Source organism: Manihot esculenta, chromosome 12 (genome assembly GCF_001659605.2).
Source record: "Manihot esculenta cultivar AM560-2 chromosome 12, M.esculenta_v8, whole genome shotgun sequence".
NCBI classification, from domain to species: Eukaryota; Viridiplantae; Streptophyta; class Magnoliopsida; order Malpighiales; family Euphorbiaceae; genus Manihot; species Manihot esculenta.
This window is the reverse complement of record NC_035172.2, coordinates 1,724,209-1,747,546: the sequence shown is the minus strand read 5'-3', so window position 1 is coordinate 1,747,546 and position 23,338 is coordinate 1,724,209. Positions and strand designations below refer to the sequence as shown.

Genomic DNA, 23,338 nt, shown 5'->3' with positions numbered 1-23,338 from the left:
GTGGATGTAAATGTCTTAATTGGAGTGGGCAGTGAGATAGTGGTAGTACAGAGGTACACAAATTTGAAAGGAAAGAAAGCTAAAAACTGGAGGGTAATAACGGGAGCTGCTATATTCTTTATATAAATTATAAAATAGTGGATATTTTTTGAATAATAATATGCTTTCTTTTATAAGTATTAATAAAATATAAAATATTATATTAAAAGAAATTTCAAGTTTTCTATATAAGGAAGTGTAGGGTGCAGAGGGTCATAAAGACTTTGGTAGAAATTAGTAGAATAAAGGTATTATGGGGACATAGACCAATTAAACTTAGACTTGCTTAATTTGGTATCACCTTAAAATGGAATTTTGGAGCTGTTTATTATTTCTTGTTGGAGGTATAACTTCTTTAAATACATTAATTAAATCATTTAAAATTAAGTTTTGTGAATTTACTTAATAATTACTTTTTTTAAACAGCAAAAAAAATTAAAAATCTTATTGAAAACTGGAAAAAGAAAAAAATAAGAAAAGGGTCTTTGAGAACGTATAGACATTATAATATGCGTGTTTCATTTGAACACCTTGTTTTTGAGAGCAGACAATAATTCTTGGTCGTGGAGATCAAATTGAATATTGATTATCACACGTGGCGTGCCTTTATCCATATATATATATATATATGTACTATAAATAGAGACGAGTAAAATTTACAGATTGGTCTATGTAGAATTTACACTTAGCAGGTGGGTCAATTCTTCCTTGGTTAATTCTCTCCTCACTGCTACAAAAACTCATGGATTGCTCCCAAATTGTGTCTTGCTCACGGTGTTATCTTGCATTGCCTACTATGTTTTTCCTCTAGTTCTTCATTGCTTTGTAAATATTCAATCTAATAATTATTTTGGTAAAAAACATTTTTGAACCATATATAGTAATATTTTATGAGATGGGTAGATTATTGATTTTGCATTGGTAGCCTAAAAATGGAGAGTGTTTGAAGTGAAGAAAAAGAAGCCTAGATGCGTGAGCAAATATTGAGGCTGGCAAATAGTAGCAAGAGCATGGTGGAATTTGTAACAAGGGGTCCAACATGAGATTTCCAAAGCCTCCACTTACCTCAATTCTTGTTTTTTAATCTTAATTTTTGTTACTTGCCCACACTCTTTTGTCTCCCACTCTATCTCTTCTATTCTCTAAAATTTGCAAATGGGTATAAATAGTTTATGATAAATTTTAATTGAATTTGTAATAACTTTAAAAATTAAAATTGTTGATAAAATTAAATAATAAATAAATTATTATATTATTTGGTGTTCCCCCACCTAATGTAGTTGAAATTAAATCATTTGGAATAGATTTCTCCTTTAAAAAACTCATCCTATCTCACAATATTCAAGCCTTCATGCCCTTAGTCTTATTCGTTAAGATGTTCTAATTTGAAGTGAACTTAGATTCTCAATACTATTGTTTATATTTATTTTAAATATAAAATAATAAAAATATTCTCAATTATTATTACATAATGAGCCGATTTAAATCGATCCTAATCGGATCACATAAAGAAAATAAGATGTATAGTTAATTAGATTTAATATGAATCGTACATTACTGATCGTTGAAATCAACGGCAGTGGATTGTTAAAAAAATTAAAATTTATAAATTCACTTTCATATTATTAATTACACCCTTTTTTTCTATTGGTGTTTGCAGTAGCTAGAATTTTGCTGTTCATTTGGATTTCTAATTTTAGTCAATTAAAATATTTTATTTATAAAAATATATTAATGATTTACTATTAATTAGATATTTCTTCACCGAATAAGAACTTTCATAAATTAACATGGATAGTATGCATTTAAATTTTATTTGGCAGATTCTTAATAAGAAATAATAAAATTAGGGTTGTGTTGGTGTGTTCCCCATTAAGTCCACAGGAGTTATGGTGCAAGTAGTAGAGTGTTTTGAGAGGCATGACATAAAAAGGAAGTGAAAGGGATGTTTGGGTTTGTGGCCCCACCTTTGTTTTAAGGATTTTTACTTACTATCTATATGTTGTTTAAGCATAAGACATTCCATATGTTTTTCTTCAAGTTTGGCCCACTTTCTCTATAACTTTCTTACATCCTCTCATTCTCTTGCACGCTATCTTGTTTTAAACCTATTGCATTTAACTATTGCTTCAATCCCTAGCTTTTCTTCATCACACTCAAACTTCAAATGTCTTCTCCATTTTTTACAAATTAGAAAGAAAACAAATCATTAATGTTGATATTTTATAAGAAATATTATATGTAATTGAAAAGAGTAATCAACCACTATGATTACACACGATATCGAATTTCTGAAATTCGAATTGAGGCTAGCCCTAGAAAAGAAAACAGACATAAAGTCTAATAAATTCCAATGAACAAGCTGATCCATTATCGCACCATTCAGTCCGTGATTAAAGTAGGTCGCATCGATCCTAAACTTAAATCCATCAAAGGAGAATTTAATTTTGTGACGTGACGGGAGGTAGGAGAGTAGGTCCAATTATCTTGCGGCCTTATCAGCATGCATACCGAAAAAAAATTAGATGACTGTCTGATAAAAATGAATACGCTGGTGTATGGGTTTGTATGGAGTAGGTGACAATATAGCAAGATAGTCTGATAAAAATAAATACGCTGGTACGTCCGTACATATGGATTTGTATGGAGTAAGTGACAATATAGCAAAATAGCAATTATGTGTTATTAGAAAATAAAAAAAAAAAAAAAAGAATACGCGATCCTTTAAATTAAGTTTCGACACATTTTTATATATATTTTTTTTTAAATTTCAGAACATCAATATAATTATAATATAATAATAAATATAAAAGACACTTGGCGTTTCTAACCAAATTATTAAATAAAAAGGCTAAACATAATATGCAAAGGATGTTTATTTAGTATATAAGAAGGGTGAGTAAGCGGAAAAAGCATGATGAGGAGTTGAAGAAAGAAGAAAGAGATGGAAGGAAGCATAATCGCAGAATGATTGGGCAAACAAAGGGAGAAGAAGAAAAAAAAAACACAGGGCAGAAGCAGACAAAGAGACGAAAAGTTTCATGGGACCATACTCAATTGCTCCCCTTGTTACATGGAACTCTGCTTCCCTCCCTCACCTTCTTCTTTTTTTTAATGCTTAATATATATATATATATATATAATCTGGGAATTGAAAAAAAATTGGAAATCTAATGTTAGAGACAGACATATGTGTGCGAAATGCGGACCCATGTCGTCTCACTGTGGCGAATCGTTTTTGGTAGAAAAATGGTTTCTGTTCGTTCATTTCTGGATTTGTTTATTAGGGTTTCTTAGATTCTGCTGTTGGGTTTTTCATTTGTTTGTTTATTATTATTATTATTTTTTACCTTAACACTGCCACCAAGAATGTTCAAATATAATAATATTTTTTGAAGCTGACAATGCAGACTTTATTTCGTATTATTACCAGAGCCAATCTCATATATATTTTATTTCAAACTGTTCTTTTTTGTTTAAGAAAGTTTCTTAACTTCAAAAGCTCAAATCCAATCTGAGCTTGAATCGTGATTGAATTAAATTGAGAATATACTTATTTGATTCAGGCCAGAATTGAATTTAATAGAAAATATGAAATTCAGAGCTAGCAGATGCTTTCGAATTGCAAGAGATAGAAAATTGTTACCACATAATTAGTAAAAAAAATGGCTGAATTTCTAAGGTACAAAATAACTATCTGCAACTTTTGCAGGGGAAACTCCATCTTTGAGGTTATAGAAGTAAGTTTTATACCTCTGTGCTAAGCCAAACATGCCAAGAGTTCCTCCTGTGTGAAGCATTACAATTTTTGCACCCCCATCTGTTTCCTCCTTGCTCAGCTGAGTTGCCATTTCCCAAGCAGCTAAGGTATAAATAGGATCGACCAGAATCCCAGTCTGTTGTGCAATTTTTTGGCATGCCTCTATCTCTCCTTCCAACACATTGCCAAATCTGCAACAAACAGAGAGAGAGACAGTTAGCTGCGCACTAGAGAGTTTTTATTTCATTTCTGCAAAGTAAGTTGAAAATGTCATACTTCGTCAGGGTTATACACCAGATTGTAAATAGATTTTAAGTGGGGTGAAGGCTAGGGGATAAGAGAAATCAAAGTTTGAATTAAGACTAACGTTAATACAATTATAGCCGTTACTCACTTTCTCCTATGGCTGCGCTCCACCCAGTGGACTACTCCACCCTTGACTTCATTTAAGCTACGGTCAATAAGGTGAAAACCAAAGCGCGTGCTGAAATCAGAAATTAAGTCTTTCTCCTTTTGTTTGTATGCATCAATTGTATCAGCAAGCATGACAGCATTTACCTGCCACGGAAGCCTGAGATAGCAACAGGAGCAGTTAAAAATGATGCACAAGGCTTCAGAAATTCACAACTCAGTCAGTCACACGATTATTCAAAAATTTGTTAGTCAATTCAACTAAAATGTTGTAATGAAAAGCAGAACCCACCCTAAACATAAGGCTCCGAGTCCCAAACCTATAGCTGTTGTACCAGTCCCAGCATCTACCACCAATTTTATGCGTCTATCTTTTCCAAGTAAATGATTCCAGCATAAGTACTCCACCAGGCGAATGACACCTATTCAAAAGAAAAGAAACACAGAATCCACTTGTAATCAAATCAATAGCAAGATCAAACTTGGTAAGAGACATGAGAAAACAACAGTCTTAAAAGAAGTGCTTACACATTCTTAAATCAATCAACAAATAATCAAATGCATTTTCAAATTCTCGGCAAAGGGCCTGGGATGACAACTATTTCAAAGACCACAGAGTTACACTGAAGTTTAATGCACACACCAAACAATATTTTCAGAAAAAATGTAAGTTCATAAATCATCAACAAATTTTGTCTTCCACTCAGAATGAAGCTGAAATAAGAGACCTAAGATAACAACCCTGACTTACAAAGTAATAACAATGGCAAAAAGTAATCTCGAAATTTTCAAGTAGACGGTTTTACCAATTATTTTCACCTATTTAAATATAAGAATAAGAAAACCTAGTAGTTGATAGCAACAGCAAATTCTCAATTTATGTACAGATATGACGATCCCATCTGACCTAGGTAGCAGAAACTCATTCCCATCACTATGACCCAGGAAACTGTCAGCATTCCATCTCCCTAGCATTAGCATCCAACTTTTATCCACAGAGGAAAAATTAATAATACAAAACAAATGCATGTAAATGAAAAAACAAATGTAAACATTTTATGGCAAAACCATAAGTTTGCAGTTACCTAGCAATGCTACAGCATCCCCAGCTCCTTCATTCACAATCAAAACCTTCTTTGGATGGTTCTCAACAATTTTACAAGCATCCACTTGCCCCAGGTTCAAATCAATAGATGTTTGGTTTGTTAAAAAAGTCTCAAGGATATCATTACACTGTACAACACTGCCAGTATTTCCAGCCACCAAATTAGCATGGGTCTTCAGCATACTATCCCTGTGGGCATAAAGAGACCTCGGAACATATGTAACATTTCCATATATTGTTGAAATCAGGTTATAACCAGTCAGAACTTCAGGCTGCTCCCCTCTCAGAAGCAAATGAGGCTTTACCCCTGTCTCTGCACATGAAACAGCTGCAAAAACCAACTCACAAGTTCAGTCATGGCCTCTCACAGCTGCTTAGCATAAACAATTGTACTTCGAAAAATCAGACAACTGCCTACTGTAATTGTAGCAAAAGTGTGACCTACCAACAGCTGCTGCATGTGCACTTTGACAGCCTCCACATGTAACCTAGAAAATGTCTCAGTTGAATGTTATTTGGTCTTCAAAGCCCATAAAATTGAAGAGTTTAATTACTTATGACAAACACTGCATGTCCTAATTTCCTAAAAATGGAAACAAGTTGAAAAAACATAAGCTGAGATCAGTCATAAGCTTAGGTCAGAAAGAGATTTCTTATGCCAACTAAAGTGAATTAAGCACAAAGCAACTTCTCCCTGAGGATTATATTGAAACCGAAACATATTCCAGAAGGACCATGATTAGCCCGGCTCACCTAATCAATGTATAGTACATATTCTCTTATCAAACTATTATCTATGCTCATTGACCTATCAAAAGAAATAATGAAAAAGGAGCAACCCAAATTTCCAAAAGTTGGCAAGGAAAATAATACGGTAATCAAATCAAAATTCTGTATTCCAGTAGATCATGTCTCTAACTTGAATTGCCATCTTATATCCAAAAGAAATGTAATCTTACCACATCAGTTACTGAATGATCCACAAGGAGTGGAATCAATCCATCTAACTTTCTTGCTTTATTACCATTTACCAAGGGATGTAATAAATCATCCCTCACAACATAGAAGGATGGCTGTCGACTGTCTTTCCCCATTGACTGATCTCCAAAGTATGGGTTAGAGTTGTTTACAAAAGAAATATTACTAAATAGTCCATCTCTATATTTTCCTTGCACTGGAGAAAGCATTATTTGGTGAATTTTGGTATCAGGAATCTGCAGCATCCATTTCCTGTTAAGCACGTTCAACATTAATTCTTCACTAGTCAGTTTGACTTCAGAAAGACCCTGCAATGAGTGGAAAATGCTATTTATTAGTCTACATACAAGAAACCTTTTCTTTGCAAAGGAGAAAAACATCTACATTGAACACTTGCCAAGTGAACACAGCTATAAGGCTGTAAATAAGCCCCAAAATTTAAGAAAACATTATCTTGTAACCTAAACTTGAAGAGTATAAATTTAAGGATCTTCCACATGAATTTTCATCTTCAGTTAATCTGAAGTTGGAAAGCAACTATGCAGGTAAATCCCCATTTGAAGCCCTTCATTTGACAAAAAAATTGTCGCCATTGACCCTACTGTGTCACTTTGTTCTCCGACACTCAATTAAGCTCACCACTCATCATTAATTCCAAAAACTGAAGGTAGCTTAGAGAAGGGATAAAAGAAATTTAAAACAAAAAAAGGAGATTCAGCCGATTTAGTTCACCACAACTATGCTATAGAGAAATTGAACAGGAGGAACAAAATTTCCGCCCTGAAAAAGAGCTATGTCCATGTGTTTTCTGAAGTTAGTTAAGTTATGAAGGCATCAATGATGCAAATCCCCAAGCAAGTTTTTCTTTTCTTTTGACTTTTTTTGCCAAGCAATTCAGCTGCAGAATATATAAGATTCTTAAGCAAGCTTATTTGAAATTCAAGAAGCAAATTCCCTGTTTTTCAAAATTTCAATCTAAGCAACTTCTGGCTCTCAAAAGTAAAGTCATTATAAAATAGGAACGCTAGCAGCAGTCGCTAGCCCACATTTACTCATGTAAAAGGCCACCTGCTTAAGGTCAGCTTCATAGACAGGCAATAGGATCAATACATGAATTTGGGACGTCTTTGGATTTTGAAGCTTGAAATTGAAGGCTTAGTTGTACGTCTTTGATGTTCAGTTGAGTTGAAGAAGATGAAAAGTGCCAAAATATTATGGGATTGGGTAATGCTGCTGAATGGTGGGGTAAAATCATAAAAGAGATTTTTTTAGAGAAATATCCTTTAACCTATTAACAATAAACATATAGAACACTCTCATTATAAAATTTAGCATCTTCAATAATTAGCTAAAGAGTCCCAATAATCTCTTCTCAACAAATCAAAAGTACCAAATAGGGAAAAAAACTCTTCCTTCTCTTTCCTACCTATCCTAACTAGTCTGGTCGTTAGCTTAGAGTCACTTATCAATCCAAACCATAAATTCGAAACAATATCTTCCCACTGAGAATAAGAACACAGATAATCAATAAGAATTGGTAGAAAATCCAGTAATGAAAAGCAGGGACAACATGAAAATACAAGAAGAGGAAGTCTCAAGCTAAGAGTTGTAGATGACAGAAGAGAGTACCTGAGAGCACCTGTAGCGCCCGCTCTTCAGGGCTGTGATCGTCGTTTTACCACTTGAGAGTTGCAGTTTCATTCCAGTGGCCTCCAAGAACGGGTAAGCTAATCAACTCCAACAATATAGGCTCTGCTTCTGTGGGCTCCGGGCCCAAAGCTAATTTTTCGGCGGTGTCTAACGTTAGTTTTCACTTTTATTTATTTGAACATTCAATTTAATGATAAATTATACTTTAATTTTTTAATAAACTTCTATATTTTCAAATTTAAACACTTAAATTTTTATATTTTTAATTTATTTAAAAAATAATTATTTTATCCATTTAAAATATTAAATTAAAGGCTAAGAAGTGATTAAATATTTTTAAATTTTTTCTTAAAATATCTTTTATTTTATTTATTTAAAATAATAAAAAAATTTAAGTGTTTTAATAAATAATGATTGAAAAATAAAATATTTAAAATTAATTAAATTTGATAAATTAAATTACAATTAATATTATGATATTGATATTATCAAATACTAAATTATATTATACAATAATAAGTGAATAACAAAAAATTTGAATATTTATTGAATTGTATTATGAAATAATGAAATGATTAATAAAAATTATAATTTTAATTAATATTTTAAATTTAAAAAGAATTATAAAGATATTTCAACTCAAATAACTATAGCTAATAAATAAAAAAAATTAATTTTAAGATGGACTGAAAATATAAAAGCATGTTTAGTTATAAAAAGTATATCTGTTCTCTGAATTTTTTTTATTTTTTAAAAAATTTAAAAATTATTTATTTTAATTTTTTAATCTATTTAAAAAATAAAAAATAAAATTTCAATTTTTTAAATTTTATAAAGGAAATGAAATAAACAGTCATAATTGTGTTCTAAGTTTACTTCGTTATATTGAAAAATTTTAAAAAAAATTCAAAATGAAAATAATGAAACTCTCTATACAAATAGATTTTATATAAATAAAATATAATTTTAATAATTATATTTATATATTTAAATATGTATAATTTTTTATTTTAAATTAATATAAAAATTAGGAGGGAAATATTATAAAAAAATAATGATAATATAAACATTTTTTAAAATTTTTTAATTAAAAATAATTTTTAATATTATATGAAATGAATATATTTTTTATTTTTTATAGAGAATAAAATAAAAAAAAAGAAAAAATTGAAGTTAAAAATAAAAAAATTATGTTTATAATTAAATGTATTTTAAATGTTTAATTAAAAATATAAAATTGATTTTTTTAATTGCGTTGAAATTTAGAAATTAATGTGTAATTAAATTTAATTTAATATAAAAATTAATTTATTTTCTCTAATATAATTTAAAAAATATAAAAAATAATATAAAAAAAACACTAAATTGGGAACCATGAAATTCATCGTTGAGCCTATATACAAACACGACAGGCTCCATCTAGGGTTTTGTTAGGGTTTTCTGCATATTCAAACTCTAACCCTCAAATCAAACGACTGCCAATGGCGTTGGAGCCGCTCTCCGCCTCTGGCCGGGACGCCGATAAGCTAAGTCTCCCTGCACTCCAATCCAAAATGAAAATCGACCCGGAAGGTTATGAGACCGAGCTTGGCCTCCTCTACAGCCAATTCAACTCGGCTCTCGAGCTCTTTCAGCAGCAAGCAGCTCTCAATTTCACATCTATCTCCTCGTCTGGCGTCTGCGCAGACCCCACCATTGCCAAGGATCTCGGGGATCGATCTATGTTCTTGGCCCATGTGACGCCTTTTTATCCCAAACAACTGGCCAAGTTCCCAAGTCAACTGGCCGAGTTTCTCAAAAACTCTGCACGGTCGCTGCCTTCGGGGCTGAGATGTCATGTTACTCAAGCTCTGATTCTTTTAATTAATCGACAGGTACCATTTTTTTAGTTGCCTTATGGCTTTCTAGGAATTGGTTCCGGTTGAAATGAAGTACTCTGCTTTCCTTTCCTTCGTTAGCAGTTCTGTTTAGAGCTGCAAAAAGCAAAATGTGGGGTGTAGTTTTTATTGCATATGGTTTGTTAGCTACGAAGATAAGCAATTGCATGTTTTGTTAAAATACTGAATTTCATGATCTTTTTAACTGCTAGATGGTTGATATCAGTGAAACTCTTGCATTGTTCATGGAGCTTCAAACTCTAGGAGATCGGAATTTGAGAAAATTAGCATTCTCCCATGTTATTCATAGCATAAGGCGCATGAATAAGAAGCACAAGAATGAGGCTAAGAATCGAGCCCTTCAGAATATCTTGTTTGCAATGCTACAGGTTTGAAAATTTTCCCTTTTTTCTTTATTTTCTCAAACTTCTGTTTGTGTTTGTGGATTTATTGTGCTTTTTTTTGGTGTTTGGTGTTCTATTAGCAAGAGGATGAAGCGAGAGCCAAGAGATCTCTCATTACACTATGTGAGTTTCATAGAAGAAAGGTGTGGTTTGATGATAGAACTGCAAATGCAATTTGCATGGCATGTTTCCATTCATCATCTAGGTATGCCTTTTGGGTTTGGGACAGTTCACGTGTACTTTCAGCTTTATGGTTTATCAAAATTTGTGATTGCATTTGAATTTTTCAGGATCATGATTGCTGCTCTATCATTTCTTCTGGATTATGAGAAGATTGAGGATGATGATAGTGATGACAGTGATGCTTCCAGCAGTGAAGATGACTCAAATCCTCAAATCTCTCAAGTTGCCCTTGGTAAAGAGGCTATTTATAAGGTCAGTTGCATTCTGTTATTAGTCGTAACTAGTTTACAAATATATTTGTGGTATATCTATCTACCATGATGCTTGTGTGGATATGTGAACGACTTGTTGGAATTGGTGATCTGAATGCCTATTCAATTTCTGTACGATGTTTGATTTAAGACATTGTTTTCCATTTACATAATATGTGGACGAAGTATCCTACTCACTCTCTTTGAGAATTTTGAGAGTTTAAAGGAGATGTCTCAGACCATTCAATTTTTTTAAAAAAAATAAAATAAAAATTCAGGCACATCATAAAGGCACGGTATCCAGTAAAAAGAAAAAGAAAGCAAAACTGCAGCGTGCCATGCGCAGCATGAAAAGGAAGCAACGGCTGTCGGCAGAAAGCAGCAATTCAACTTATTATTCACCACTTAATCATCTTAAAGATGCACAGGTTTCCTTCTATTCTCATTATCATATCAAATAGGCTATGCCAAAAGTTTATATATTGGATAAAGCAGATTTTGGGACTTCATTTCTCTTGCAGGGATTTGCTGAGAGGTTCTTCTCTCGCCTCCAGACTTGCAATGAACGTTTTGAGGTGATTACTTGTACTATTTTTTGGCTCTAGTCAGATTTGGTTTGTTTTGCCTCCATTGGTGCATGCAACTCTTAAAATATTTGAGGTTATAGGAAAATTGAACCGTGCATGCAGATGTGTTCCTGTATTTGATATTGTTTTCAAGTACAGCTAAAGTGGATTTACTAGTAAAGTGATGCAACAGACAGTTAAATTGAATCCTTTGACTGAAAATGATGCATTTATTTTATGATTTCAGAAAAAAAGTTCAAGCTTATATTGTGTGATTCTCAGGTTAAGATGATGATGTTGAAATTAATTGCTCGAACTGTTGGACTTCACCGATTGATAGTGTTAAACTTTTATCCTTTTCTTCAGAAATATGTTCAGGTATTTGATGTGTCTAAATAATAGAAATATGACTACAATAATATCCTTCTCTTACCCCATTCTTTTTCTGGTCTGAGACTTTATTGTTCTTTGCAGCCACATCAACGTGATATCACAAATTTACTTGCAGCAGCTGTTCAGGCATGCCATGATATGGTAGGCTTTTGCTTTTCCATAGGTTATAGCAAATGATTTGCTTTTTTTTTTTTAATTGTTATCTCTCTCTCACATATCCTCTTTCTTACTACTTTCAAGGATTCCTGTCTTGCTAATTCAAGCAACCTTGTTTATCCAGGTGCCTCCAGATGCAGTTGAACCATTATTCAAACAAATAGTGAATCAATTTGTACATGATCGTTCACGTCCAGAGGTATTGCTTTGCACCTGCTTGGTTATTCTTGCTCTCCAATATTCACAACTTATTATATTTTCTTGCTTGTTCCAGGCTATTGCCGTTGGACTCAATGTGATAAGGGAAATATGTTTGCGAATGCCTCTGGTAACTATACCCATTATTTTATCAGCTTTCTGGCCAACTTTTTCTTGAACCTCAATTTATTAATTAGATGTTTGCTCTGTTGTCTTTGATTCATGATTTGAGTCTTAATTACAAAAATTGATTCCTTATTATGTTTCATATTTGTTTTCATGAGTTTTAATGCCAAATATTAATCTTCTCTTTCTGCTTTCTAGCTGATGACAGAAGATTTGCTGCAAGATCTGGTATTGTATAAAAAATCACACGAGAAGGCAGTTTCAGTTGCAGCTAGGTCACTCATGATTTTATTTAGAGAGGTATTTGAATAACTGTCTTGATTTTGTCCCTCTGTACATACATATATCTGTTTCTAAATTTATTTACATGGGCATTGATGGGTTAGGAAGATTAAATGCCTTGTTTCTTGCAGGTTTGTCCTTCACTATTGGTTAAGAAGGATCGAGGTCGTCCTAGTGATCCAAAGGCAAAGCCAAAAGCATATGGAGAAGTGGATGTTGTCAGCAATATACCTGACCTTGAGCTATTACAGGAGAATGATGATGATGATGATAATATGGAGATGGACCATGATGAAATTAATGAGGATGGTGATGATATCGATAATTTGGAATCCAGTGGACTTGATGATGAGGGTGATAATGATGAGATTGCTGCCAGTGATGATGAAGACAATCCGATGTACAGTGATGATGCTGGAAGCGAGGACGGGGATTTACAAGATGATTCAATTGATGAAGATAGTGATAACAGTGTTGATGAGAATGATGGCAATATCAGTGATGATGATGATGAGGGCGAGGAAGAGGATGAAAATTTGGAGGAGGATGGAAAAGATAAGGATTCTCCTGAAAGTGATGACAGGGGAATGATAGAAGTTAAAAAGCCCAAGGCAAGTAAGAGGAAGTTTTCTGATTTCAATGGACAACTTACTGCTGCTGACACAAGTCTTCGGGCTCTAAAGAGATTGGCAGAAGAGAAGTTGAAACCTACCACATCAGAATCAGAGGATGGTATTCTCTCTAATGAAGACTTCCAAAGGATCAAGGAATTGAAGGTATGATGGAACCAAAGCTGAATCAACATTTACTTTGAAATATGGTGTAATTTTTTACATTATTTTTCTCGTACATTGCGATGATATTTCAGCAGCTATTAGATATCATAAATATATCAAGTGTTTGATGTTTGGATACCTCTATGCTATAATATTAGGCAAAGAGGGAAGCTAAAGATGCCTTAGCTCGGCAAGGGGTTAAAGTTCCAAGCTCTGATCAACTGAGTACTAAGCGGTTGGATCCTGCCAAGCTTGAAGTAAGTTTTCTATTTTCTTGCATTGTGTTGTAGGTGGCTATTCTGGCGTTAGATGTGCATATTCTCACCTATAAAATTCATTTTCGTCTTGTAAGTTGCTTGCCTTGAATATTATATATTGTTCACTTTGTGGTATAGGCTCATGTGCGGAAGAAGCTGACTAAGGAAGAAAGGCTGGCAATGGTAAGAGCAGGAAGGGAGGCTACAGGGAAATATCAATCTCGAACTGCTGTAAAACAGAAAAAGGTATCTTTCTTTTTTTTGTGTGTGTGAAATGAATGATGTCTGTTGTGCTTCTTGGCAATTCCTACAGTCTTCGGTTCTTATGACTTAGAAGTTGGTAATTGGCTGCTTAGTAAGTTTGCGTTGATTTATGATGTTTGGCAACCGTTTTTGTGGTGAATGAGCAGACTGGCGGTAAAAGTAATCGACAGAAGCAGCATGATAAGGTGATGCCCTCAGCTGCAAGGAAAGCTAGAGCAGCTAGATCTCGGGAAGGCAAAAAGAAAAAGCAGAACCGCTTTGGCAAGCAGTTTCGCGGCAAGAAAGCATGGAAATGATCAGGATTTTGCAAATCTTCTATACCAACTTTTTTATAACCTTTTTCTTTTTCCCATTTTTTGTTTAAGTTTAAGATGTTATGTGACATTCATTCTTACCAGTTTTAGTTTTGTATTCGCCAATATGTATAGAAGATGAATGTTTCTGGCACAGGCATTAATCAACTTCCCCAGTAGTAAGACCATTCTATGTAATTAACGAACTGCAAGGGACAACTCTGATGGATTTAACTGCAATTTTTTTTTTTCCAGCAGAAAAGAGATTGGGAGAGAAAAAGAGTTACGTTTGCAAGAGTATGCAAAAAAATAAATTGCCTCTCCGCAAGTTTCTGAGACTAAGCTAATTTCCTAGAATCAGTATATGATTACACCTTAGAGAAACCTGTAAATTGTAAATGAGCAAAAAGAGGCAACTCTAAAATCACATTTTGGGATCCCAATACCCAATTCCCAATTGAAAGGGACTAGAGAAACAAAGGAAATTGAATAATGAAAAGGAGAAATGGGACCCAAAATATAATAAGAGGAACCCAAGGCAATCATTCATCAACTAAACGGAAAGGTGAGTTACAACTTTGGCCAAATATATCAGGAATTCCATCCCAATTCCTTCTCTCTCTTGCTTCCCAGTACCCCCCTATATAACGATAACAACCTTCCCCATCCTTCTGAAACCATCTTGGCTGCCAGCCCCTTTCCTGCAATTTTCTTGCCTGTGCCAGAAATAAAACAAAGGTTACTTGGCATGTCTTTTGTTCAAGACATCCAATATTTGCGTTCTAAACAAACTAGAGCAGCACTGCACATTATCATTCTAAACAATCTGCATTGAAAGAACTATTGAACTAATGACGAAAAGATTTAAGGTAATCTCCCAAAGTTCTAATTACGAGAGCTTTTGGAGAAAATGTGCAGACTTGAGTTACATATGTTAATTTGTCGCAAAATATTACAGCAATTGGGACTGGATCAACCAGATGGTTCGAGAGAGTTATGTCTAGTTCATTGGAGGGGGAAAAAAAATTTAAGACCAGACCAATGAGGCCATTGGTCTACTTCCTGGTTACCCAGATCAACTGGTAGGTGCGGCTAACCCAAATACGAGCGAGCAAACAACAAAACTGGAAACCGATCCACCAACCAAAACCAGCATAACAACCGAAAAAATGGTTAATTGACTTGAACCATCAAATTGGATTTCAGTATATCTATTTGCAATTTGGTTTTGGTTTTTCAATAGAACACTGCAGTTAAAACCGCAGATGAATAGGCATAAAGCTTTCGGTCTAGTTAAGCAATCAATATATATTTATTTTTATATAATAATATGAATATTATTAGTAATTCCATCTCATTATATCTTTATAATACTTGCCATCTGAAGAACTCATTAATTATTATAATTGAATTAGATTTTGAATAAAAGATACTTTAACACTAATTTTATCAAAACAAAAGAACTTCTATATTACTAGATTATGCTTCTTTTATTTTCTTAGCATTATAAATATTATTAGTAATTTGAATTTAATTACATAACTTTATTAGTATTATATTTTTCGTATTAACTTTATTTTGTAAATCTTATTCGTGTAATTTGAATTAAAAAGGACCAGCTAGACCATTAACCAGTCTGAATAGACTAAGCATACTCAATACCTAACACAAAGATAGACGTGACAGTGAATACCTGTCTTTGTAACTGTTCAAGTCTCAACTTCTCTGCATTTGCCAACTCATATTCCCCATTTTCCAGGTGTCTCTGATCTGGCCTTAGCCTTGAATCAGTGGGAGGCAATTTCTCTAACAAGCCAGGAGTCAATTCATTCAAGGATATTGCAAAAGGGGTGAGATTGTATCTGGTCTTGGTAACAGATTTGTCTCTTTCCCAAAGCAAGACAGCTTCTGTCATTGGATCATACCCCTTTGGCTTTGTAGTTGGATCACCTAGTACATAGTACATTGCTTCATCCCACTTCCCAACTAACATTGCTACCTTCTCTCCAGTCCTATTATCTTGTACAAATCCATGAACCTAAAAAAGAACAAAAGAGAGAATGGTGATGAGAGTGTTGCTGCAAAGGAACTATTTTATACAAGGGTAAACCATACATCATAAATCTTCATATAATCCAAGATTTACAACAAGGACCAAAAGCTATCATTCTTTTGAGCAGTAGACAGAAGTTAAACACATAAAATATAGAAAGAACTACAAGTGCTGAGGCTGATTCTTCTGGAGATACCAATCACACATTGTATCAAATTATAACTAATAGAACACTAGTGATCATTAACAATGACAAATCTTTCATTATCAAAATTCAGCGAAAAAAATAAATAAAAGCTACAAAATCATAACAGAAAATAAAGGACTCTCATATCAATAAATGGTTCATTAGTGTGTCCAAGAATGGCCCTTGTCACTTATTTGCAAGTACAGAGTACCTGATGGGGATTTCGGTCTATGATGGACTGTTCCTTGAATTTGAGCTTGCAAGAGTACTTGTCACTACCTTTAATGCGCATAGTGCCATAGTGATCACAATATAGTTTTCCAAGTATAATGTTGTATATAGAAGTGGTGACCTTGCTCCATTGGAAGGTATCACCATCCTCAAACTGCAGGGTAAGGACACCAACAGGATCAAGCTGAATAGAACGCCCCCAGAACTTCCCTTTGATGTTGGAGTCTGCCCAGAATTTCCAGCCTCTCCCCTCACAGTGACAAGCAACAATCATTGGGTGGTGACTTACCTGAATGAATGTGGCACATCAGGGAACATATAGAGGATTAAACAAAATGCCATGTGTATTACCACACAATCAACAATGAGGAATAACATCGAACTCATTTGTGTTGGTATAGTATCCACTCATGGCTATGCATCTTGTTTAAGAAGATAATTATTTTAAATCAAGAAAGAGCATTACCTTTTCAGAGAAAAAACGAAGCCCTTTATCTGGATAGTCAGCCTCATAAGTCTCCCCTAGGAGAGGGTTGAATGGCTTGCATTGCCGGCCTTCTGTTGAGGCATAGCCAGATACAGCAAAAGCTGCAATATTCAGAATTCTCATCAAGTCATTCCCCTGCAACACGTAAATGACTATTATACATGAAAATCAAACAAAAATAATGATATAACATAATCACTACCATAAATCATAGGTATTTTTAGAAACTTCAGTTGACACCTGTAATTTTCTGCTGCAGTATTAACTATGAGTATCAAATTCTGCAACAAAGCAATAATAACACCCTAGAAATGCTTATGTCAAAACCAGAAAATCTGCAGTACCTTATAATCCAACTAGTGCAAGTTTCCTGAACAGTGCTTACACTCATAAAGAAGATAGAATTTATCCAAGGAATGAACAAAGCAAAACAAGCAACAAATGATGCAAACTACAACCCTGTGAGGTAGTTGTTTTAAGCCTAAGCTGATGTATCAAACATCCACACATAACAAGCATTTCATAACAAAAGAGAAGATAGCAGAGACTTCACCTGCTTCCCCCATTCCAGTGCTCGATCAACCAAGAATGAATATTCCAAATCCTCAAAGCACTTCTGCAGCGAAGAGAGTGGTTCGTTAAAATAAACAGGAAGACAAACTCCAGACAAGTCCTTCCCAATATTGTCCTTAATAATTGACCACAGGCCAACAGGCTTCTCTTTTTCCTTTGGTTCCGGCAAATTATCTCTTCTTTTAACAAATGGATATTGGATTGTCCTGATTACCTTCACAGACGTCCCATGTATATGATCAGAAAAAAAAGGGTTATCATATATACATGCATTTCCTATAGCTTCCCTACTTCTATAGGAGGCACTTCTTAAAGCATCTGAAGAGAAAAAGTCATTTGTATCAAAAAATGTCCCATCATCTTCATCTGTTTCAACATCTGCTCCCTCTTGACTTTCATTATCAGCTTCAGTATCACTTGGACTGCCCTCAGACATGACCGAATAGAAATCTGTGAAATGGAAGGAATAGAGATATCAATAAATCTTGAACAATGAAATGATCACAAGTCGCTTCAGGAAAAGAAAAGAAAGACAAGGAAAAAGGAAATCTTTTGAGCAATATAACCAAAAGTTCCCCAGAGCTGAAAATGGCATTAGCAAGACTGAAATGAGGAACCAGCCATGTGGCTATATATAACGCCTTAATGGTAACCACCACCTTTGTCCAATATGTAATACATCGACAATCTACTCACTTGAGAAAATAACAACTATATAAATCCTGTTGGCTTCATAAGTCATGTCAAATTTAAAGATGAATCTTTAAGATCCAAGAACAACTTGTAATTGATTAAATATTCCAAATGTTCATTGCTCACAAAAACATCAACTTGCTTCAGCAATATGTTACCAATGAAAATTTTGGCAAAAAGGAAATATAGAAGCATAACTAACCACTAAATCTTCTATTTGCTTGTCCACAATATGATTCACGCTCTTTTGTTTCATCTACTACAGTAGTTTCCAGCTCTATTTTCTCTGTCTGCAAAACATTTTAAGAAGAAAAAAAATTTTACTCAATAAATGAAGTTTTTCAACAGCAGACCCATTAATATATGCAGAGGATAGCTATTTTGGCGAGGAGATAATGGATTAAAATAAGACATGCTGGAATACCAATTGAGTGAAAATTCGTAAATGATATAAATCCAAAAGGCATTGCTGTCAGAATTTATGTTTTAAAGCACAGCTTGCAGAAGTTTGTTGAGACGCATAAAATAATAAAACACTAGTATCTTCATGTACATGGCAATTCAATGTCCACAAAGAAAGCCAAACTGCTTGATTATATTCCCAATGGCAATATGAATGAGCCATATGATACAGAAACATTACAAGTGAACTTTAAAATATTTTTTAAAAAAACATAGCATATTCTACAGATTGTTCAACAGTTTATGAATACTGGCACATGTGTCTTCTCCACTCCACTTGAGGCCTTAGCAAAAATCTTATACAACATTAAAACTGAATTATTGATACCCATTTCAATGTGATGGTCACATGGTGGTAAGCATCTAAAAAACAAGTACTATTTTCAACACAATAAAGACAAACAAACACAAGCAATCCTGCGCCATTTTCACAATTCTGCAACAAGAATACATGTTTGTCATGCTTGCAAATACTAAGTTTTAACTTCTACACTGTACCTAGATGGAAAATGTGAGAATGGAGAGTACCTCTAACTGCCTCAATGTGTCTAACAACATTATGTGTTTATGTTGAAGATTCTTCAACTGATTTTGCAACTCAGAGAGTTCTAAGAGCATAATTGACTCACAGTCTTGGATGACTGCCTCACTAATGCCCTCCTGCAATAATCGCATTTTTAATTTCTCTGTAGAAACACTATCTTCATAAGGTGAAAAATCAATATTGGTCAACACTCTAGGAAAGAGATCTTTAGTGGCCTGCAGGGACTCGAGCCATGCTGCTCTATCCTCTCTTGATATACATCGCAAGTGTAGAGTTTTTGTCCCAGTGAAGATGGTAAGCCTTTTATCATCTGATTTGCTTGCACGAATTGATGAAACCTGAAAACCAATTAAATACCACATAAGGACTCCGTTACAACCAAACAGATGAACTTGCATGCCATAGTGGTCAGAAGCATGCAAATATTGCCTCTCATCATGCATTAGACAATAAAAGAATATGAACAGTGCTTGTGTCATGAGGGAGATCAATGATCAAAATCATGCTTCAGATTCTATATATTCAAATCCCATGAGATGCTTAATAAGAATTATAGAAAATAAGTATTAGCAAGTTTAGCACCTGATAGGAGTTCTAAAGGCATTTGAATAATAATAGCAAAATCAAAAAGCTTGTCAGGTAGTAGTTTTGATAGAGCAGCATCCATTGGAGCATCGATATTTAAGAGATAATTTAGTGCACAAGTAAAGGATTAATTCATGCAATGAAAAACTAACTTACAGGCTACAATCAGAACAGTGTTGATACTGATGCTAGTATTGGAATATTGCGATTTATGCAGACTAATATACTTCAATTAATAGTAGTTTGAAAGATTATTTCTGAGTATTGAATTATAACACATTTCCCATGCTATAAAACCTCATTTAAACACCATCATGTGGATATAAGCTATTGAAGGAGCAGCACAATGCAACTGGCAGCATTTTTCTAGAGCTGCATTCTATTCCTTTGCGTGCATTTTCATATAGTGCTTTGAGATGAAGATACAAGTCTTTATTAGACAAACATTATTTTCATTTGAAGTTTTTCCTCTTCCCTTGCAAAGATCGGATCATAGCGCTTCTTCCTCAGTTGTCAAGGAAATTATGGTCATCAAATTTCACTATAGCTTTCCTACTTACTGACGTTGCCTAGCCTATTTTTGGGTGATCTCGTCGTTAGATGCAATTTACTTTCAGTAATTACCATATACATTACCAAACACCTTTTTCCACTCCTTTTGAATGAAATTTGGATCCATAATGGAACTGCATTGCTGAACACGTCTAAAACACCGTCACCCCTCAAAAAATAATTTGATCGGTTCCCGGCTTAGTAAGTCATAATTCATAAAGCAAGAGACTATAACAGATCACTGAAGCAAACAAAGGATATAAAAGAATTTCATATATGTCCATACTCCAATAAAACAACAAGAAGCAGGAAAAAGTCAGAGAAAGGAATTTCTCACCAAAATTTAAAAAATGACACTTGGTTTCTACATCGTCCAAATATACGAATACACACGCTTTTCGTTTTTACTAAAAATAACGTTGAACGCCATATATATATAGAGCCAGAAACAACAAGCAAGCAAAAAGAGAGACACCTTCACTTTTCACGCCTATAGAAAGCAACAAAGAAACAAACCTTCAAATGGATTTCGCCGAATGGTTTGCACTGTCTGACGGCTGAAGCGGCGGTCACACCAAGTCGATTACTAGTCCAATTAGCCTTTCTCATGTACCTTAAAGATTCCTCTCCAATCACCCTAACATCCTTCTCCCTCGCCGGACTCATCAAAATCTTGTCAGGTCCATGAATCTTGTAATACGAAAGCACTCCATCCTCGAGCACGAACCATCTCGACCTCCATCCCTTCCCGTAATTCACCCATTTGTAAAGAATCCCCGCCACAGCGCCACTCACGCTCCCATTCACACTATACGCCTTCGAATCCCTAGCTTCAGCGACCAATTCTTCATCATCTTGATTACCAAGACCGGCAAACCTGTCCAAATCAGTACCGACAGACGAAACCTGAGCTGAGAAAGTAGGTTTGGAGCTATTGTTGAGTGATTTATCAACACCTTCAAGTCCTAACTGAGACTGGTTAACAGATTTCTCGACCACCGGGTTAGCCCGATCCCGATCGATGGAAACCGGAGCAATGCAGCAGAGAGGATTCATCGCACTAACTAACAAAGCATCGATCACGCAAATGCACGAGACAACAAGCACTGATCACACAAGTAGAGCTGCAGGAGCTCCGATTGGGCGTAGTTGAGGCAAGAGAGGAAATGCAGGAGCCGATCGGAGCTCAGAGAAGCGAAACGTTTCGGGAATGACATAAGATCGGAAACGAAACGGGACAGAGTGCACAGCTACTGGAAGGAAAATTTGCAGAGGGCACGCAGATCCATTTAAAGGCAGAGGAGAGTAATGAGAAGGCAGAGAGTAGAGAGGACAGTGAGGCCTGAAGCGTAGGTTAAGCTAACGATAGAGAGGGAGCATTTAAAAGATGAGCATAATATAATATAATATAATATAAGCATAATATTAAATGCATGGAATCGGAGGGTGGTGATGATTGTGGAGAGACAGCTAACGTGCACATTTTGATCACAGGTGATGTGTTGTGGTGGTGGATTTTGCATTTTGGGTTTGGGATAGAACTAGCAGCAGGGGTAGGGTAGGGTAGGGAAGGGAAGAGAACCATTTCTTTGTCTGTTGGGCAAGGGGAAGATCCCCTTCCCTTTTTGGGCCCCTGACCCATTACTATTCTAAAAGCTCTGTAATTACTTTTTTGCCCCCTGGCCCTTTTCCTCGCTTCCTCTCTGTTTAATCCTCTATGTTTATGAAATTAGGCATTTAAACCTAATTTTCTGTTAGAGAATGTATTTATCCGTGTAAACTTACACGATGAAAGCACTTGCTAAAGTAGCCTCAAATTTACATTAGAGGATTAAAAAATAAAAAGGAAGTACCTTCCCCAAAAGTTTTGCTTGAGGCTTAAGCTTGTTGGGTTGTGTTTCTCTATTTTTTTTTTCGAGTTTTTTATTAAATACTAAAGAGTAATGACCAAAAAAATAAATGTTTTTTATTAAATATCAAAAAGTAATGACCAAAGAAACAAACGAGAACGACAAAGAGTCGAACTAAAATTCTCTATATTTATAAATAATATTTGAAAGAAATCAGGAATGGAGTTCCAAACATGCTCACCACCAATCCATGAATGAAAAAATCTCTGATTTCCTTACAATTTGACACAGTTACCAAACTCAGCGAAATCTGGCTCACAGGAAAGACTTCTTAGCTATCCATCCCACATCAGACAATTTCCTTACAATATCAGACAATGCAAAATTATTTATGCATGATAGCGCCTCATGCACGGTCATCACCTTTGCAACTTCGGAGGGAAGTTACCCTCAACCAGCTTGAAAATGCATAAATAAATTTTCCATGATGATCTCCAAACTACAACCCAATGAAATCTAAAACCATGAACTTCTTTTTTCTTAAATTCCCTCATTTAGTATGAATAGTTTTACAAGATAAGAATTCAAATGAATTCTTTTCATTCATATTTTATTTTCACATATAATGAAAATTTTTTAAATCAAAAAATTTTTGAATTTTTCTATTTTAAATAAAAATTTTATAAAAAAAAATTTAATTCAATTCAATTTAATTTTTATAAAATTATTAATTTCAAACAGAAGATTGTACTGTTACACAATAGAGATTCTGACCACTAAGTTTTATGGGGACACATTTGACTTTGGAGGGGTATTTTGGGAAATGTAAAAAAGATTAGTGAGCAAGGGAATGGATAACAGTAAATAGCTTATTGGGATTTTGTTGTTGTCCATCGTGGATGAAATGAAAGGATGAGAGGCTTAGGACCTTTGGGTTCTCTTCTGAGCCATTCATTTGGATTTTTCCATCTTTTTCATTTCAAACCAAAAACAATTCTTTATTTTACCATATTTTTCTTCATTTTTATAATTCATGTACTCTTTTATACGAAGAAAATCAATTCCAATACAGTAATATCAATTTCAATATCTTCAAATACCCAAGATCTTCAAATACTCTAATATTTTTAGAAAAAAAATACTCTAATATAT

General features: G+C 34.3%; 3 protein-coding genes across 4 annotated transcripts; 1 reads left to right on the top strand and 2 right to left on the bottom strand.

The window, feature by feature from the left end:
- Window positions 1-3,612: 3,612 nt before the first annotated feature.
- Window positions 3,613-8,078, bottom strand: LOC110627455 (D-cysteine desulfhydrase 2, mitochondrial). 2 transcript variants are annotated; one of them, XM_021773764.2, is made up of 8 exons: window positions 7,923-8,002; window positions 7,720-7,795; window positions 6,275-6,601; window positions 5,761-5,803; window positions 5,296-5,643; window positions 4,503-4,632; window positions 4,194-4,370; window positions 3,613-3,990 (listed from the first exon to the last, which is right to left on the bottom strand). In XM_021773764.2, exons 3-8 carry the CDS (start codon window positions 6,563-6,565, stop codon window positions 3,717-3,719), a joined length of 1,263 nt encoding a protein of 420 aa, XP_021629456.1. In that variant the 5' UTR covers window positions 6,566-6,601; window positions 7,720-7,795; window positions 7,923-8,002; the 3' UTR covers window positions 3,613-3,716. The 2 variants fall into 2 exon arrangements, with proteins under 2 accessions (XP_021629456.1, XP_021629455.1); XM_021773763.2 differs by lacking the exon at window positions 7,720-7,795 and having other exon boundaries at window positions 7,923-8,078.
- A 1,243-nt stretch (window positions 8,079-9,321) lies between these two features.
- LOC110628730 (protein SDA1 homolog) lies at window positions 9,322-14,209 on the top strand. The gene is made up of 15 exons (XM_021775526.2): window positions 9,322-9,817; window positions 10,033-10,209; window positions 10,305-10,429; window positions 10,515-10,659; window positions 10,937-11,086; window positions 11,180-11,233; window positions 11,507-11,602; window positions 11,699-11,758; window positions 11,898-11,972; window positions 12,048-12,101; window positions 12,296-12,397; window positions 12,511-13,155; window positions 13,314-13,412; window positions 13,551-13,658; window positions 13,823-14,209. The coding sequence occupies exons 1-15, from the start codon at window positions 9,425-9,427 to the stop codon at window positions 13,970-13,972; spliced, it is 2,433 nt and encodes an 810-aa protein (XP_021631218.1). The 5' UTR covers window positions 9,322-9,424; the 3' UTR covers window positions 13,973-14,209.
- On the bottom strand, window positions 14,195-21,895 carry LOC110628729 (oxysterol-binding protein-related protein 1D). Its single transcript, XM_021775525.2, has 8 exons — window positions 20,853-21,895; window positions 19,184-19,537; window positions 18,396-18,483; window positions 17,481-17,950; window positions 16,907-17,062; window positions 16,421-16,729; window positions 15,663-16,007; window positions 14,195-14,685 (listed from the first exon to the last, which is right to left on the bottom strand). Exons 1-8 carry the CDS (start codon window positions 21,390-21,392, stop codon window positions 14,512-14,514), a joined length of 2,436 nt encoding a protein of 811 aa, XP_021631217.1. The 5' UTR covers window positions 21,393-21,895; the 3' UTR covers window positions 14,195-14,511.
- Between the last annotated feature and the right edge of the window lie 1,443 nt (window positions 21,896-23,338).

Coding starts and splice junctions, on each gene's coding strand:
- LOC110628730 (XM_021775526.2), top strand. CDS start 9,425: ATGGCGTTGGAGCCGCTCTCCGCCTCTGGCCGGGACGCCGATAAGCTA. Junction 10,660..10,936: donor GTAAAGAGGCTATTTATAAG/GTCAGTTGCATT, acceptor ATAAAAATTCAG/GCACATCATAAAGGCACGGT. Junction 11,087..11,179: donor ATCATCTTAAAGATGCACAG/GTTTCCTTCTAT, acceptor TTTCTCTTGCAG/GGATTTGCTGAGAGGTTCTT.
- LOC110627455 (XM_021773763.2), bottom strand. CDS start 7,994: ATGAAACTGCAACTCTCAAGTGGTAAAACGACGATCACAGCCCTGAAG. Junction 5,804..6,274: donor ATCATTCAGTAACTGATGTG/GTAAGATTACAT, acceptor GACATTTTCTAG/GTTACATGTGGAGGCTGTCA. Junction 5,644..5,760: donor TGCACATGCAGCAGCTGTTG/GTAGGTCACACT, acceptor TGGTTTTTGCAG/CTGTTTCATGTGCAGAGACA.
- LOC110628729 (XM_021775525.2), bottom strand. CDS start 21,392: ATGAATCCTCTCTGCTGCATTGCTCCGGTTTCCATCGATCGGGATCGG. Junction 18,484..19,183: donor ACACATTGAGGCAGTTAGAG/GTACTCTCCATT, acceptor AATGTTTTGCAG/ACAGAGAAAATAGAGCTGGA. Junction 14,686..15,662: donor TTGAACAGTTACAAAGACAG/GTATTCACTGTC, acceptor TTTCTGGCACAG/GCAAGAAAATTGCAGGAAAG.